The 18,412-nt window shown below is 42.5% G+C and overlaps 1 protein-coding gene across 2 annotated transcripts in view; it reads right to left on the bottom strand.

Annotated features, from left to right (window-relative positions):
• SUGCT (succinyl-CoA:glutarate-CoA transferase) overlaps nt 1-18,412 on the bottom strand; it is a 580,716-nt gene that overhangs the window by 524,178 nt on the left and 38,126 nt on the right. For both annotated transcript variants that reach the window (XM_018559667.1, XM_018559666.1), the window contains 2 exons: nt 12,741-12,832; nt 4,989-5,132 (listed from right to left, as the gene is read on the bottom strand). In XM_018559667.1, the coding sequence (XP_018415169.1) occupies nt 4,989-5,132; nt 12,741-12,832 (236 nt within the window). The remainder of the gene's footprint in view (nt 1-4,988; nt 5,133-12,740; nt 12,833-18,412) is intronic.

Here is an 18,412-nt window from a genome sequence, read left to right on the forward strand (position 1 = left end):
CAGTTTTTTGGTAAAATATAAAAGATCGGGTCACGTCGGGTAATCGGGTCACGTCGGGTAAATAGACACCAAACATGTCAAGCTTTAAAATCGCAGAAAACTACCATACCCAAAATTGGCCATAGGCGACACTTTAAAAGCTTTTACCGCTCATCAGTTTAGTGTTATCAGTGATTGATGGCCCTAGACTTATTGCTCTCACTCGGACGTTCGCGGCGATATGTAACATGTGCGGCGTAATGGGCGCAATCGTCTTTTTTGCACGTATGCGCCCCCGACGCATGTTTGCATGCGTGTATGTATGGGTGGGGACTTTAAAAAAATTTTTTGTTTTTTTAATTCTTTTTTTATGTGTAACTTTAAATTTGGGGGGGGGGAACTTAATTTTTTTTTTTCCTTTTTTTTTTCCTTTTTTTTTCACTAAACTTTATTGCTATCACATTACGGGGGCTAATTAAACTCCCCTATGTGATAGCAAAATATGTGACAGGTCCTCTTTATGGAGACATCAGGGGTCCAAGACCCCTAATGTCACCTAGGACCCCCCAAAAGAAGCTGATGAAGCACAGATCTGCTCCATCAGCTTCTTTCCAGCTTCTGAAGCTGGAGAGTGACACAAGAATGCGGAAGTGATGTATTACACAACACTTCCTCATTCTTGCAGAGGAGAGGGGACCAGAGGGAGCTCGTGTACCGAGCTCCCTCTGATCCCCTGTAACACACCCGAAATGCTGATCCCGGGCTTGCACCGGGCACACCGGAGCCCGGGATCAGCGGAACAACTGGGGGGGAACCGTGGAGGGGGAGACCGATCGGCACACCATACAAGCGATCCGCCGGCTCTACAGCCAGCGGATCGCTTGTATGGTAACAGGCATCGCTGCCTGTTTTTAAAAAACGGCCATTTCCCGCTCGTGCGCGCCGAGCGGCGCGCACGAGGGGGCGTGTCTGATCGGACGTCTAAAGACGCCCGCTCAGATCTAGAGACCTCTCGGCCGGCCGTTTTTTTACAACGGCCGGCCGTGAGGTGGTTAAAAAAGCCAAGCTTACTGATATATGTAAACTATATGAGCAGCCCTTGTGACAGCAGTGGCCTGAATGTGGGGGGCAGTGACATCTGTTGGACTAGGATGGCTGCTTCCTCCACTCCTCTCGGGCTGACATATGGCCTGCAGGAACATCAATGGCAATTGCTTCTCCCTGTTGTTTCCACCCTCTATGCTCTTAGCAATCTTTTCCTCTAAATCCCATAACAAGAATTCTGGAACATTTACCTGTATCAAGTTACTCACGCTGTGCTTAAATAATTTAGTTGACTCCTCCATGCCAATTTGCAGGACAACAAAATTAGCTGTAGTGCAGGAGGAAGTAGAAGACGCATTCGCAGCTGCTGATGAAAATTTTCTGCTCTGCGTCTGGAAGGAGGAGGAGGATAAGGTAGGCATGGTTAGACATGCCATGATTTCCTCCATGTGCTCCGACTGTATAGCATGCCCACTGCCAAAAAAAGAAAAGGCCAACATGCCCTAATGCTCAAAGGTGCAGCCTGACCACCACTTTGCCCTGCTGATGTAAAACCTGCCGTATAATACTATTACAGTCCTATATGGGCATCTCTTTAATCTAAATATTAAGTTTTCTCATAATCTCCCATAGAGAAATCTCAAAATAGGATATCTAAGTCCCAAACTTTATATAACAACAAACAACCTTATTGTTATTTACTTTATTGCATAATTTAATGCTATCAACAACATCTCTCGAAATAAATATGTAAACATTTCAATAAATATGAGTTCATGTGAAAAATTCAAGACTGCTAGAATTGCACATATTCATATGGTCTAATAGTCATCTCAAGTCCATATCTGGTGGAAATTAGGGATGCACCGATACCGTTTTTTCGGTATCGAGTAATAATATATTTTTTCCCGTACTAGCCGATACCGAAAGTCCCATTAAGGAAGCCAGGCGGCGTGTAATGACTCGCCACCTGGCTTCCTGATTAGTCGGAAAGCCGGGCGGCGTGTAAAGACTCACCACCCGGCATCCAGATTAGCAGGGAAGCCGTCTGCATGCTCCCTTGTCAACCAGGTTGGCTGTCTGGCCAATCAGGAAGCTGGGCGCCGTGTAATGAAGCATTGCCCGGCTTCCTGATTGGTCGAGAAGCCGGCTCAATGCTACCTCGTCACCAGGTGACGAGGGAGCATGAAGACAGCTTTCTGGCCAATCAGAAAGCCGGGGGGCATGTAATGTCGCGCTGCCCGGCTTCCTGACTGGCTGGGAAGATCAATTCCCTGCCACAAAGGAAGCCGGGCAGCGTGTAATGACTCGCTGCCCAGCTTCCTGATATCGGAAGCTCAAGTATCGGGCAAGGCCCCGGAGCATTTGGGAGAGTATGAGTACTCACCCAAATACTCGGCATCGGCACCGATACTAGTATCGGTATCGGTGCATCCCTAGTGGGAATGCAACACACTCCCATGGACTTATATGAATTATTCAATCACGCTTGTAAAGGATCCACATCTGAGATGTAACAACTAGGCATGTGCATGTAATAAAAACATTTTCATTCATTTAGTCAAATGAAAATAATTTTTATGTTGATTCTAAGACAAAAAGCCTCTGAATCCGAAACCGCACATTGAAACTGCAGAACGTGCGTCGGCCATCTTGGAGGCGGAGCACATGACTACACATGACGCTGCGCATGAACGCCATTGGGTGACGTTATACGCATGTTTGGGCGCCACCATCTTGGCATATATCTTGGTATGCATCAAGATGGCGGCACCCAAACATGCGTATGACGTCACCCGATGCCGCCCCGCGCAGCGTTGTGTGACGTCACGCGCTCCACCAATATGGCAACCACACGTTCTGGAAACAAATTTATATATGCCCAAATATAGTTTACGGATATTCGGACATATGGTAAATTTGATATTTCGGATTTGGGTGAACCGCCAAATGTCCAGATCACACAGCCATAGAGATCACGGATCTATGCGGCAAAGAAGATGTATTTGACAAGCACAGGTGTGAAGTTCATAATCAGTAACCAGGGTTCAAAAAATCCTCATGCACAATACATATGAAATCAATGGGTATGCTGACCACCATTGGTAATAGGTGCTCCAATATATGGAAAAGGATAGATGTAATTATTTCTCCGTCACGGAGGCTGCGTGCCGAGATCCGCTTAGTGGACAGATTGTGGATGGCTGGATCAACATGTGAGCTCCAAGCAGTTCTTGTTGAATGACATAGCCGGGATCATAATATCGCCATGCCAGGGGAGCAACCATCCACAATCTGTCCACTAAGCGGATCTTGGCACACAGCCTCTGTGAAGGAGAAATAATTACATCTATCCTTTTCCATATATTGAAGCAACTATTACCAATGGTGGTCAGCATACCTGTGGGTTTTATATGTATGGTGCATGAGAATTTTTTTCAACCCGGGTTGCTGATTATGAACTTTACACATGTGTGCTTGTCAGATACATTGCAGTGCAACTTGGCTCACAACCTAATGACCAAGGACAAATGTGGGTCCTGAGGTTACACAGGTTGAGAATCACTGATATATAGCCTGTGACGACATGGTAATCAGTTTTATGAGTTAAATGTGTACTGGTTTTGAGTTATGTTTGAGTGCGTTATACTGAGTGCGTTTGTCGTTTGTTTTGCTTTACCGATTTGGTGCAGCGACGCATGGGGTTTCTCAGCTGCCAATGGGATGTGCGGGATCCCTTGTGTGTTTCTGTACCTTTAAGGAGGTGGGGCGTCCTCCTGACAGGCCTGCACCCAATTTGATATCTTCTGCCCCCATGTGCTCCAAGATGGAGACTCTCATAGTTTAGAGTTAGGACCGCACTATAAGAGGTGCCTTGGCGCGGCAGTGCGGCTTACACATCCTTTGCAGAAGACGTGTATCCAAACCTCTGTCATTGTCCTTAGTGGTGAGACAAGTTGTTTTACATGCTGGTTTGTGAGTGTGCCATGATGCCTTTCTACTGTTATACTGAGTAACCTGGTTATGAAAAGACTGTCAGCGCCATCCCTCGTTATCTCCCATTGTTCTCTGAAGGAGCTCAGAACAATGACATTCTGGCCAGACTCCTGCTATGGCTGCCTGGAGCTCGTTAGCAGGGGAAACCCTGTGGTGTTATGAAGACAGATTGTCTGGGGAAGGCAGGGTGGATGTGATGGGATTATAATCTGATCTCATCACTTGCTGTATAAAAGGTTGCACAGTTGCTCAATTTCACCCTACACTTGAGTCTCAACCAGTGACTGGGGAAACTGAGAGCTAAAGATCTTCAGGTTGCAATATCTCCAGAGAAAGGAAGAAGACAGCGGTGGACATACTCATCCTGAGTACGGGGGTCCGTCACATAGCCCACCACAATGCAATTCTCAGTATGGCTGCACAACACAGCAGTGAACACAGTGGGGGATACCCTACACAATATGTAACCCAACATAAAACAATTTACTGTTATGTAGAACAATACAGCACTATATATAGCACTGTCTAGCTCTGTATATAGCACTGTATAGCAATGTATTGCAGCAACCACAGTATATATCCCTTTAAAAAAACATTGTCAGCTGTCCCTATCAACTCCAAGTTTCCCCACACACTGTCAAAAGGCTGCTGGGAACTCTTGACTTTTGTAGAGAGGGGGGTGGCACATATGAAAGCCACCATTATTGGCCCTTCTAAGCCGCCTGACCAAAGTTCAAATGCCAGGAAGTGCATGAATGGTAATTGGTTTCTGTGGAGGTGAATGATCGCATTACTTTGACAACTGCAAATTACTTGAGTTCAGGTGGAACTCATGGTTGAACTGAACCCAAATCTCATTCCAAACTCTTCACCCTTTTGTGAATAACCCTGTAAATGTCTCTTATTTGGCTGATACTTCAACATTCGAAGGAAGCAAAGTTTTAAGAAACGAAAACATTTTTGCTTACCTGTGAAGAAAGTAGATTGCAGTCAATGTGCATTCCTTTCCCTGTTTTGCTTTTTTGTAGTAATCCAGCCAATATGGCTCCATGTGCATATAATCCTGTTGCAAGGTCAGTCATAGCCACACCTGGCCTGACAGGGTCCCCATCCTGAAAGTCAACAAAGATTTGACTAGACATAACGCACAATGCATTTTGAAATGCGCAATTAATGAACACATAAAAAGGACATTTCTAAGAAAGTTTAGTTTGCTTTGTAGGTCTAAATGGCTGCACATAAACTGCTTTAGGTTTCACCATCTTTGTTCTTTTAATACTATTTTGGACTCTAAAATTACTCTTATACACTAGTAGACCTTTGCACATTTTGATGAAACAATGCTCAAACTTCTGAATCCCCCTTTTAATCTTGCTCCTACAGGATCTAGCATTAATGTCAATGTCACCACATCCCCTCTGCTAATGGTTAATGGAGTTAATCAACTTCCTTTTCTCTACCTTCATCTGCATGTTCATATGGTATAAGTTAGGGATGTACCAATACCATTTTCTCTAGACAGAGTACCAGTACTGACCAGGGCTGTGAGCTGTCTCACCAGAGCTGTGTGCACCAGGACTGTGTAGGGTTTCATCAGGGCTGTGCAGGGTCTCAGGAGTATGTGTGGGGTCTCACCAGGGCTGTGCGGACTCAGGAGGATGTGCAGGGGTCTCACCAGGGCTGTGTGCGGACTAACCAGAGCTGCGTGCAGTCTAACCAGGGCTGTGCAGGTCTCACCAGGGCTGCGTTCAAGTCTCTCCAGGGCTGCATGTGGGTCTCTCCATGGCTGTGCTGGTCTCTGTAGGCAGCAGGAAGGAGATCTGCGGCCAGACCGGCGCTGTCAAAGACAACTGCTGCGAGGTCCCTAGCAGGCTGCCTGAGGTCCCCAGGAACTGCAGAACCTCAGACAGCTGAATCTATTTGAGAATTTACAGCACCAGTATCAGCGCTTAGTATCAGGGCATTTTTACGAGTACAAGTACTCATGAAATTGCCCAGTATCGGCACCAATACCAATACTAGTATCGGTGCATCCCTAGTATAAGCTACTGCTCAACTGCTAGTCTTTCAGTTCTGACTCTTAAGTGAGGGCAGACAAGCCATGCATTTGTTATTACAGTATTTAGAAAACTTAGTAAACTGCTATGAGTCCAGGATCCTCCAAAAACAATAAAATGTCAGGTTATTTATTGAATTAGGTGTGCACCTTCTACTTGGCCTATGTTTTGCAGAATTTCATGCGCACCTCTTTTCTGTACCAGCTGTTCCAGGAGTAAAAATACACTTATTCTTTGGCCACTTCCTCTTAAAACATAAAATGGTGTAGGGTGGCATATGGACTGGTGTAAGCACAGCTGAAGGAACATGTTCATATTCTTTTGGGTGCTACACTTTTACTTTTTGGAGAAGGGGGCATGCATCTTTTTTCATTTATTTTATTTAAACAATAGCTTTTTAAGACACGTGTTGAGAACATGGGTGGTCCCTCATATGACAGCTATGCAGGAGCATGATGAGCTGTATGTTTTGTATGCACTGCAGTTTGTGTAACACACAAGAACAACAAACAGGCAGGTTAAGTATTAGAGCTGTAAGTGATTGAGGGCCAGATTTAGAAAGTCTGAAAATGATAGGGACAGGAATGTTACTGCTAGTTTGCTGCTCCTGTTGGTAATGCTGTCACCCCACGCAGTAAAAAAAAGTCTAGTATCCAAAGATTTGTATAAAATGCAAGTGGTTATAGAGCAGGACTTTTTTTTCTGCTGAGCTGGACAAAAATGCTAAATGGGTTTTACATTAATGTGACAGCTGTGTCTCAGCATCTTAAAGCATATGGTTTCACTATCACCAGGTATCTGTATGCTTGCCTATATACTGTTTTTCAAAGTATTCTGAGGTCTGTATTTCTCCAGTGTAATTAACCAGTTCCATTATATAAAAATGACTCTAGAATTGAGAGCCATGACAGTAAGTGCCCTAATGCGCACGTACTATATATCATGCAATTTAAAATATCTATCATGCAGTTGTGGTTGTTCAGTGAGCTTCAACTTTTACATCAATGAGACAACTAAATAACGCAAGATGTCAGGTAAAATAAAAGGAAATAAATGCAAATGACATATCTATCTATGTACACGTAATAATGGTTTACTATTTATATGGCAGACACACACTGATTTGGTTGTGTTATACCTACATTACACTTTTGAGCTGCAGTGGTATTGTGGAGCAAGATTCAGAGCCAGTTCTCAATAATGCATGTTTTTTCCATAATAGAGAAATACACTGTAAATATTCAGAAGTGTGTGTGCTCCAGGGTGAGGTGCATGCATAGCACCAAGACGTCATGCCACTGATGTGGCCGCCCCCCACCACCTACACATGCTCAGTAAGAGCATCATAGGTCATGGGAAGACTATAGGAGACTTCACAAAGCCAGCCAGTGACTTCAACCAGCAGCAACCACAAACGAGAACCTGCTGGAACTAATGTAACTAGTTAGACGAAAACAGCAGGGGATTTAAATGGCAGGAGAAAAAGGCAGCATTAGGCACTCTTTTTGACAGTGGCAGGTAGGAAAGCTGGCTCCCGAGTCCCATCTAACCACCTTGTGACAAGATCTATTGCTTTTCTAAGTGCTATTTTAACATCTATCTGTGAGTTTATCAATGCTTCTAGCTCATTTGTTTAGATATGTATTTCCCTTGAATTGCCTTTTGCTCTTTGTAGTATACCTTACTTGCTGACACATATAATTTTGAATAATGACCTATAAATTTGTATAAAAACAAATTGTGTTTAGTATTACCCCTGGGTGCTATCATTTAAATTCACTTTTTTCTAAAAAAGATTCTGGATATATGTTTATGGGATGATAGTATTCTAGGATATCCAAGTGTACATCCTTCCCTTTGATGAGACTAGTATTACATTTAAATTTTTCATTTACATTTTTTCATTTACATTTTTACATTTACATTTTTCCCCTAGAAAAAAATTAAAATGATTTAAGTGTTCACAGGCATCATGGATTTCATTGTTCTAATTTATCTCATACTGAGGCAAGAAGTTTAGGTAGAGATAAATTTGAAAGTTAAGTGTATGTTATTGTGTTTGAGAAGTTCACAAGTTCTCTATATCAATCAGCTAAACGAGAATGAAACCTTTACTGTTTTTTCAGGATTACTAGATTTAGGATAACTAGATAGGGTCCCAATAATATGTAATTGTAAAGGGTTGGAGGTGGTGTCAGGGAGCAGCATCAGGTTTACTAATAAGGAATCTGGATAACTACCTTTAGAATAAAAAATAGGATTCCCTCAGCACATTTTTTATCAGTTAAATTAGTAAGGCATACATTTAATTCATGCTGAATTTTCTAGTTCATTGTTATAAAAAAGGATAGATTTAATTTCAATTGACAATTGGTATTTTAAGGCTACTATTTTGGCCAAGTGTTTTTTCTTATTGGAAACATGTTGTATAAATAATATTCTGGTTCCAGGCTTATGTGCTTCCCATGGAAGTAACATAGATGCCAGGTTTTCCTTGTTAACAGAGAAATATTCTATTAGGGAATCATGGATTTTTTAAGATATATGATCACTTGGTAGAGATTAATTTAGGCGCCAGGATCTAAAGGTGTTGTCAGCAATAAAGAGGATAGGGTGATTAAAACAACTGGGTGGTGTGTCTAAGGCAATGACATGCGGTACCTCTTGTTCTGAGTGAGGCATTCCCCATCCCTCACTTGCTCTTCACTGTTGAGGCATCGAGAACGATGGCCTCAGTGGGGTTTTTTTTTTCTTTTTTTGATTGGACAGCTTGGACCAATGGTGCTTTGCCATTGGTCCATGTCATCCACAAAGCTCACGCCTCTAACAAAGAGTAGAGTCTGTGACAGCTCTTGCCTCAATAGTTAGGTTACACAAGTAGTGGGGAAGCCCGCTGCTGTGTAACCTAACTACATGTCAAAAGCCAGATGCAGCGCTGCCTGTAATTAACAGGCAGCACTCCATCCATGAGGGGAGGTATTCTCTGCTCTGTAACAATCTGATCTGAATGGAGATCAGCAGGGAGGTATTCTCTGCTCTGTAACAATCTGATCTGAATGGAGATCAGCAGGGAGGTATTCTCTGCTCTGTAACAATCTGATCTGAATGGAGAAAAAGCTGTCAGCTTCAGACTTGAAGCTGACAGCTTTTTCCTCCATAATTCTAGGTGAGGCCTCACCTGCCTCCCCTGACCACACCTCCCTGGTCTAAGATACTAGAAAGATTTAAGCATCAGTGAGGAGTGGAAGAAAACTGTCCAGGAAAATATTCAGAATTCTAGAAAAACTACCATTTCCGTTATTAGTGATTAGTGAAATCTTGATGAGACACATGCCGTTCCTGTCAGCAGTCAATAAGGACATTACCGTTGAGCAATGTCTTGAACTATAGACAATCTGTGTAATTCCCTTCCCAAAGCCATAAGAAGTACAGGAGGTGGACCAGAAGACACCACCGCATGTCTGCTTGACTTTTGGAAGGGAAGGAGCAAGTTCCCCAGGTATCTTACCCACACAACATGTACATAGCAAAAGCTCTAAAAAGTAGCATTAATAACCCGCAACAATACACACATACAACCTACATTGGCACAGCACGCTCCCCCTACCCGACGCCTCTGCCAGTCCAAAGTGTATTTAGACACTTTCTACAAATGATAAATATGGATGACGTAAAACTTGTGTGAGCCAGCAAAGGATCTTTCAAGCAGGAACAAGTATTTATGATCCAAGCTTGAGAAATGTTCTATACATACCCAAAGGAACTATAAAGCAAAAAGTTTTTCTAGTAGTTGCATAAGGGACTTTGGAGACTAACAATGGAACGAGAGAGTGGCATTGTTGAGTACTTGAAACTGAATAAGAGATATTTTAAGAGAATGGAACGCAATTTTATTAATGTAAAACTGGAGTCCTTACAGGTAGTGACACCTCATATAACAATACAGTGATGGGCTGAATAGAGTTTAACCCTGGAACGCTCTGTCCATGTCTCCCAACTGTGCTCCTGTGCTGTTACCCTGTCACAGAGGTTTCTGATGGAGACTTCAAGTGGCAGATTCTACAAGCATTACAAAGACATAGCCCACTGTTGTTACCAACAGGAAACCAGACCTGAGAATTACCGTGCAGCCATTGCTGGAATGCATGCATGTAGATAGGGCTGCAGAAGCCCAGTGACACTAAAATGCAACAAAGTATGAAAGGATGTAGAAATTCTTAATAAACTATGAAATGTTGAAACAGGTTTCAGTTATAGCAAAGAGGTAGGCTAAATTAGACAAATTAGCAGATTTGATATCACTAAAATAGTTTAATCTACAAAGACAAAACAGTCTTCCCTTTTTACGAGGTAATCAGCAACAATATCATGATTCCATTGAAAATGTTTAACCACTTCTATCAGCTGATCAAATATGCACCACAGTAACAAAGTAGAGACATTTCACTTCTTTTGAGCTCATAAAGCTGTAGCTAATGAACAATATATGTGCCTTCTATTGGGACTTTTCAGAGAGCTGGCTTTATAATGCATGCAACTGTAATATAAATAATAAAAAAGCCCCTCATTTTTCTACTAATACTAGAAAAAATTGCTCATAATAATGAAAAGTATTAATGAATTTTTAAAACAGCCTTTGTGTTGATGCTGAGGTCTAGCCTGAGTGGAATTGTGACATTTCACACCAACAAAACAAAAAACATTTAGAATTGTCGGTGCAATTCATTGGTGTCAATGGGGAAGGCAACATTTTGGTGGTTGTTAAAGTGACATTTAAGGCTTAAGCCACCAGCGCTGGTGCCTGTCTCGGATCCAGCGTAGACTCCTAGTCTCCCACGGGGTCTGTCCGCCGTACGCACTTCTGGCTGCCTGGCTGCGTCCATTCACTTTCATGTTCTCTTTTCTCCCCTGCCCTCTACTGCGGATGTGCCCGCCCCCTTCCTCCTTCACAGCCGTTCGGGAGCAATAAAATATATGATGATATTATATATATATGATAATATTTGCCAAAAAAAGACTTTCATTCTACTTTAAGGGTGCTAATAGCCTTTAAGGGTTCCTACAAGTTCACCTCCAACAGGAAATTTGTAAAATTCTAAATTTACCGCACATCAAGATTGCCAGATCACTCTGCTTGCTCCTATTGGGGACCTTTATGGTGGAATATGCTGCAGAAGAAAGTTCGGAACAAAAGGAACAGGATGGTCAGCACTTCAAAGAGGATAAAAGGGAGAAGGACTGTCGCTAACATTACACCCTGACCATGAGGCTTCTTCTTTCTATCAAGCAAATGTGCCAGCAGTGTCTGTGATGGTTAGGAACGATTCCAGTGGGAATGGGGAAAAGCTTTACGTGTCTATCTGTTCAAATACCAACACAGCACCTTCCACCAGAATTCCTAGATCATTTTGTAGAGCTGCATTTTTTTACCTAGATCACAAGCACCTGCTGCACAGAGCAGTGGGCGATATCTAACATTGATGATGTCTGCTCTCGTGCACTTTTAATTATACCTAGGCTTCACTGTAGACAGAATAGTGCATCTGTACTAGAACACACTCTGGACACAGGCAGGCAATGATGTTCCTTAAGAAAATGTACAAACAAAAATAACACAATGAGAAACATTTTTTTTAAATGGCTGGAAAAAAAGTTAAATAAAAGTGTATAGCCAATTTTTGTTAGCTCTGAATATATTAGTGAATGAGTAAGACACCTGTAAGCTTTTGTTTCCTATCTGTGTCCTAACAGGCAGATTTTCCTTTATTTTTTGTCTCAGAGCTACAGCAGGAAGATCTCTCCAAAGCAAGGAAAAAAACAGGGATTCTCATCTATCCATACACAATCCAACAAAAAATAAAAGTTTTGGTTTTACAACAAGAAAGAGTAATTAGGTATTTGGTAGTATTGAACCTTGTAGAACAAAACATAAAAAGAAACAAAATAATCCATTGACTTTCCTTTTTTAACCTGCACTAGAAAAATCAGTTGGAATCTGGTTGTACATCACACTATTTCTGTACAATACAGTACCTTTACATTTCATTACATCATACTGGGGGGAAAATTGTAGCAAATGAACACTTAAGAGCATAGGTAAAATATTTCAACTAAAATTAGTAGTTACTTGCTTTTCAACATTCAGCAGCTACTTTGACTTACCCCTTAGCAGAATATAACCCCCTTAAGATTTATTTTATTTATTGGATGCTTTCTTTGCACTCTTACAGTCAGTGGCACAACCAAATAAAGTAAGAAATGCTAAGCTCAGAGATTTTCTCACATAACTATGGCCAGATTCAAGAGAAAAAATAAAGAGAAAAAAAGGCTTACACAAGATGTTTTGCAATCCAAAAACTAAGTCTGACGTTTATTACTGTGAATGTATTCCAATTTCTAAAATAATTCTGTCCTAAAAAATAAAACTGTTTTACTCATCCACATGAACTGAAAAAATCTTTAAAAAATGTCACGGAATTCCATTCTACAATCCAAAAGCACTTGACAGACAGACCACCCATTTCAAATGAACCTGTGCCCATGTTTGAGAAAATCTGGTACAAGACTTAAATATAATGTTCAAAGGTTTTTGTTTTAATCGTTATCAAGTTTACATAAAATAACCAAGCTTTGCCAAAAAATAGAAAACTGCAAAAGTCATACCTCTGGTCCTGTGATATGCATTAATCCAGACATTGCACAAGCTACAGCATCATACCCAGCTCTTTTAAACAGTGGGCCAGATTGTCCATAGCCTGAAAGTGCAAGGGTGACAATTAATAAAGACATTCGAGTAACTGTTAACTGTTAAAACGCAAGGGTTTGACAGGTGGCAACCGTGTGTAAACCTGGAATAAGACTACTCTTTTTTTTATATACCCAACTATGCCAATCTGGGCACAGTATGAACCGGGAGAGTGCTACCATATGTACAGTAACAGATCTAAAATCTAAAATGGAGTATGATTGTAATTTCCGCTGTGAAAGAAATAGCGCTTGTTCCTGGCAAAAAAGGACTGCAAAGCCTAGTCCCCCCTTGCGGTCCACAGGCTCAACTTGCTCCTGTGAGCTTGGGACCACTGTAGGAGCATTCAGGATGGAGACAGGGAGGGAAGATTGGTGAACTCCTATTCACTGATCTCCTCAAGGCTCAATGAACATAGAAGTGGTCAGCTTTGAGCAATTCTGAGTTCAGAGCAGTCAGAATCTCGATGACAGCAGACCGTCCATTGTAAGCTGTAGACTACAGACTCTGTGTCCCCAAACTGCACTAGCTGGAGGCAGAAACAGTACATGTTACTGTTTCTGAACTTTGTCAAAGGGGGCTGATAAGCCCCCTTGTTATAGTAAAAAAAATAACTAAAAAAATTGCATAAAGACAGGTAAACCCTGTGTTTCAGATTTAGAGAAATACGCTTCTGTTTTCGTCCAAGAAACCCTATACATGGCCACAAAACCTATAGCCAGATTGTGGATCCAGCCAATGGCACCTACCATCCCAAAACTGTTCCCACAAAGTTGGGAGCACGAAATTGTCCAAAATGTCTTGGTATGCTGATGCCTTAAGAGTTCCCATCACTGGAACTAAGGGGCCAAGCCCAACCCCTGAAAAACAACCCCACACCATAATTAGTGATGTGCTCGGGCGTGTTCGCAAGCACCTTGTGCCGAGCCCGCCAGGAAGCTGTCAGCGAGCAGGGCCAATCAAAGGCACTGAAACATTTCCCGGTCTCTGCAGCTGCGGACCGGGAAAATGTCTCAGTGCCTGTGATCGGCCCTGCGCGCTGACAGCTTCCTGGGGGGCTCGACACGAGGCGCTTGCGAACACGCCCGTCCCCCCATCAGTAACCATAATCCGCCCTCCACCAAACTTTACACTTGGCATAATGCAGTCAGGCAAGTACCGTTCTCCTGGCAACCGCCAAACCCAGACACGTCCATTGGATTGCCAGACAGAGAAGCGTGATTCGTCACTCCAGAGAACACGTCTCCACTTCTCTAGAGTCCAGTGGCGGCGTGCTTTACACCACTGCATCCGACGCTTTGCATTGCACTTGGTGATATAAGGCTTGGATGCAGCTGCTTGGCCATGGAAACCTATTCCATGAAGCTCTCTATGCACTGTTATTGTGCCAATCTGAAGGCCACATGAAGTTTGGAGGTCTGTAGCTATTGACTCTGCAGACAGTTGGCGACTTCTGCGCACTGTGCGCTTCAGCATGCGCTGGCGCTCTGCCATTTTAGCAAAAGTGTTGCCCATTCCAGAACGGGCAAGGTTAAGGATTGAGGTGGAGTCAGGGTGGCGATGGCATAGTGGCAGCTGGAATGGGGGCAGGTGTGGAGGTGACAGTGGAAAGGGCCTTGCAGGATTGGTTATGAGTGGGATAGAGGACAGGTGCAGTGTTCAGAGTGAGTCAACAGGCGGGTGTGGTGGTGTGAATGGGGTGTGCAAGTGTACTGGTAGTTTTTGAAAGTGTGTAGGGGGGGCGCGATTACAGAGTGTTGATGGTGAAGATGGGTTTGTGTGAAGGCATGATAATAATAGGAGTGTTTATTGCTGGCACAGTAGCATGAGTGAGTGTGTCGTGCTTGCAGAGTAGGGAGAGTGGGGGGGTTTAATGTTTAATGTTTGTAGGGTAGTGAGAACATGTGGGAGAGTGGAATCTACACTACATGTGCAAAAGTCCCCCTCAAGCTGTGATTAAACTGATATGTACCACGCACCAAACACCTTTCAGTTTTCTATGGAGGTCATCTTCCTCCTTCACTGCAGTAGCTGGGTGGGGCTGCTGGCAGAAAGGTGAGAAGACAGGCATATGAAGAAGTGCTACTAGTAGTTCTGGAAATTCACACATCTATTAAGCCACACCTTTCATCTTTTTCTGACTCAGCTCTGTGGCCTGCACATGCACAATTAGAGCCACTATATTTGTGTAGCTGTGGAAAAAACAATATGGCCCATGCATGGTCAGTAATATGTGTAAATCCCCATGTTTGCCCAGTTAATTGCCCCATGGTCCCGATGTTTCAATCCTCATCAATGCTTAATATGTTCAATATGGAAGTGATTTTCTGCGCAAGGGCGGCCATATTTCTGACATCACATTATAGTGGCAGTATTTAGCCTTGTGCAATATATTGTCGCTATATTATGATGACAGAAATATGGCAGCAAGATCCCACGCATGTGCAGCAGTGGCAATACAGACCAGTCACTACTGCGCATGTGCACAAAGATGCATTGGGAGTATAGGAGTGGCAGTATACTGTACATGTGTGGGGGTAGAATGCATAGGACATTTTGCTTTCAACAGCATGGGAGTGACAGTACACTGCACATGCGTGGGGGTAGAATGCGTAGGATATATTGCTTTCAACAGCGTGGGAGTGACAGTACAGTACAGTGCACATGCGTGGGGATAGTCAAACTCCTTACTGTGCTGTCTGGAGATGCAGGCAGCGCTTATATGGTGCCTCGGCCTGTATGACATTTAATCACCAGGGGACCAATAAATTATGCAGCTGAGTGTCAGAGCCTCTGGTCTGTGATCTAAATCTCCAAGGTTTGGTTATGCAGCATGACTATATCCCAAAACATTGGAGTAAATAATACCAGAGTGGCTTGAACAGAAGAATAAATTACAAATTTTAGAATGGCTTAGTCTAGAGCTGTGCAGGTTACATCATTAGTAGAAAACACTGGTCAAGGTTATTGCCATCAAATGAACGATCACTAGTTACTAAATGTAAAGGTTTATATACTTTTTTTCTAATAATATTTTTAATCTTGATACTTCAGTTATTATTTTAAATTAATTTTAACTTAATTAGATAAGGATCAGGTTGCATTTCAAGAGGTAAGCATGCAGAAACTAGAATATTAATGTTTTTGTTCACTATACATTTCACATATGAGATGAGGGAGAAACCAATGACAAACAAGTGACAAATTGTGAAGGAGTAGCACATGCTTCGTGATTCTAACATTAGGGAATGATGTTAATACAGCAAACACGATTATTTCAAGGAGGAACATGTGTTAGTAGATCCTGCCAAGTCATGCCTACTGTGATCTGTAAATAAATATTTAGCATCATCATAATCTTGCAAATTCTGATAGACTACAATTCTGCACAGTAAAAAGGAAACTTACATTGTGAATAAAGTTTGTCTTGTATGCTGGAATCTAATATGATTTGACAGACCTAGATAATCTGTAGGGCTCATGTTTTAATTTCTGATATTTGTAATGATAAGACAGTTGCACTTAGAACTAAAACGTTCAAAAACACTGTTATGAAATGCTACCTGTACTGATGCCTTGTATATATAGTATGTAATAACATAAGAGACAGTGCCTAGCAGGCATTTAGAATGAATGACACATAAGAACCTAAACTCTTGGTAAATTATATTCTCAGAAGAGTAACAGGCAGGCAATGCTGAGTCTTCCCAATGTGCGCCCTGCTATAAAGGCCGGTTATAGATTCATGCATGTACCATTTTTTCTAGTTTGACTATTTTGGGTTAGGGGGACGCACTGGAGTGCCAGCGTGCATTTTTGGTTGCTGGGCCTCCAGTGCGTCCCTGCACCTTATCAGGAGGAGTTGGCTACCTCCAGGTACACCTGCATGTAATTTATCAACTTCATTAATATGCTCACACTTGGAGACTCGGATACATAGAGTTAGGACCACACTTTGCAGAGGTGCCTTGGCGCGGCAGTGTGGCTTCTACATATTTTTGGCCAAAAGTTTGTGCAACTAAAACCTCTGATTTTAACGCATACTGTTGACAGGGCTACTTGTTTGGTTGCAGGCTAGCTGGCAGGTTGGGGCTGGGGAATTTTTGTGTTTTGTATTAAGGCTGAGTTGTTTGTCTACCTGAACTTCAAAACACATCATGTATTTTACATTTAGCTGCAACTGCAGCTATACGTTCATTACTAAGGGGGTTATTCACTAAAGAGACAAAGGATATAGCCGAACCTTCGGCTAATCCTTCAGATCACTTCAGCTATAGGAGCCTTTCAGTTAAATCAAACCAAAGGGCTGCTGTACAGGCTATTCACAATAGCCCGTACAGCACTCAAATCGCTCAGCCGACGCGAAGCATATGCGTTCCGTTCGGCTGTACCGAAGACACAGCCAAAGCGGGGAGAACAGTCTGCCGAAGCAGACCATTCTCCCCGCAAAATGTAAGCAAACAGCAAAAAAAATGGTGTGAATTTAAAAAAAAAAAACTGCAAGGGGTTTCCTACGAAAGTCATACCAGGCCCTTTAGGTCTGGTAGGATTTTTTTTTTTTTTTTGTCTGGTAGGATTTTTAAGGGGGAACCCCATCACCCAAAAACGGGAAAAAAATACCCCTTACTCATTCACAAAGGGGGGCAGTATCTGGGTGCCCCCTTTATGAAATAGGCCCTCCTTACCATCTTGCCTTGATTTGTATTGTGATTGTAATGTCTTCATTATATTGTAAACGTTGCGCAAACTGTTGGCGCTATATAAATCCTGTATAATAATAATACAATGGCTATTTTATCTTAATCTATTTATTTTATCTTATAATAATCTTCTCATGAAAACATTCCATGTACTTGTATAAATACCACAAAGGTGTGAAATCGTAAAACGGTGATTTGTCCACTGAAAGCTTTTCTTTTCTCAAAAAGCATTATTTTATGTCTTCCTGGTATGACCAAAAGAATAAGTGCACTTTCATAGAAAGTGCACTTATCCTTTCTATATCCCTCCCCTAACATCTCAGAGCCCACCCATCCAAGGGTCCTCAGAGTGCCATCCCCCTCCAAAGATTTATACTTACCAAGGTCCTAAGCCCATGACCTACGGAAAGTAGGTAGTACATCCCGCATCAAACTCCTTTTACTGCCTGCCACATCTGCACAGCAGAGCCCAATAGACTTCTATGGGGCTCTTCTATGTCCATTTCATGCCAGGACACATAGTGAGATGAGCACTAAACCTTCAGAGTGGGAAGGCACCCTTCATCAGTGGTGACTTGAAATTTTCACACAACATCATGCCTTTCCATTGTGCAAGCAGGCTTCTGATGTGAAGGGGGCTCTGATGTAAAGGGGGGCTCTGATGTAAAGGGGGGGGGGGCTCCTGGTGTGAAGGGGAGGCTTCTGATGTGAAGAGGGCTTTTGATGTGAAGAGGGCTTTTGATGTGTAAGGGGGCTTCTGATGTGAACAGGGCTCTTGGTGTGCAAGGGAAACTCTGATGTGAAAAAAGGAGGCTATGATGTGAAGGAGGACTCCTAATGTGAAAGGTGCCACTCTGGTGTGAAAGAGTGGCTCCTGATGTGAAGAAGGC

This window comes from Nanorana parkeri, unplaced genomic scaffold (genome assembly GCF_000935625.1).
Source record: "Nanorana parkeri isolate BGI_ZX_2015 unplaced genomic scaffold, ASM93562v1 scaffold410, whole genome shotgun sequence".
In the NCBI taxonomy this organism is placed as follows: domain Eukaryota; kingdom Metazoa; phylum Chordata; class Amphibia; order Anura; family Dicroglossidae; genus Nanorana; species Nanorana parkeri.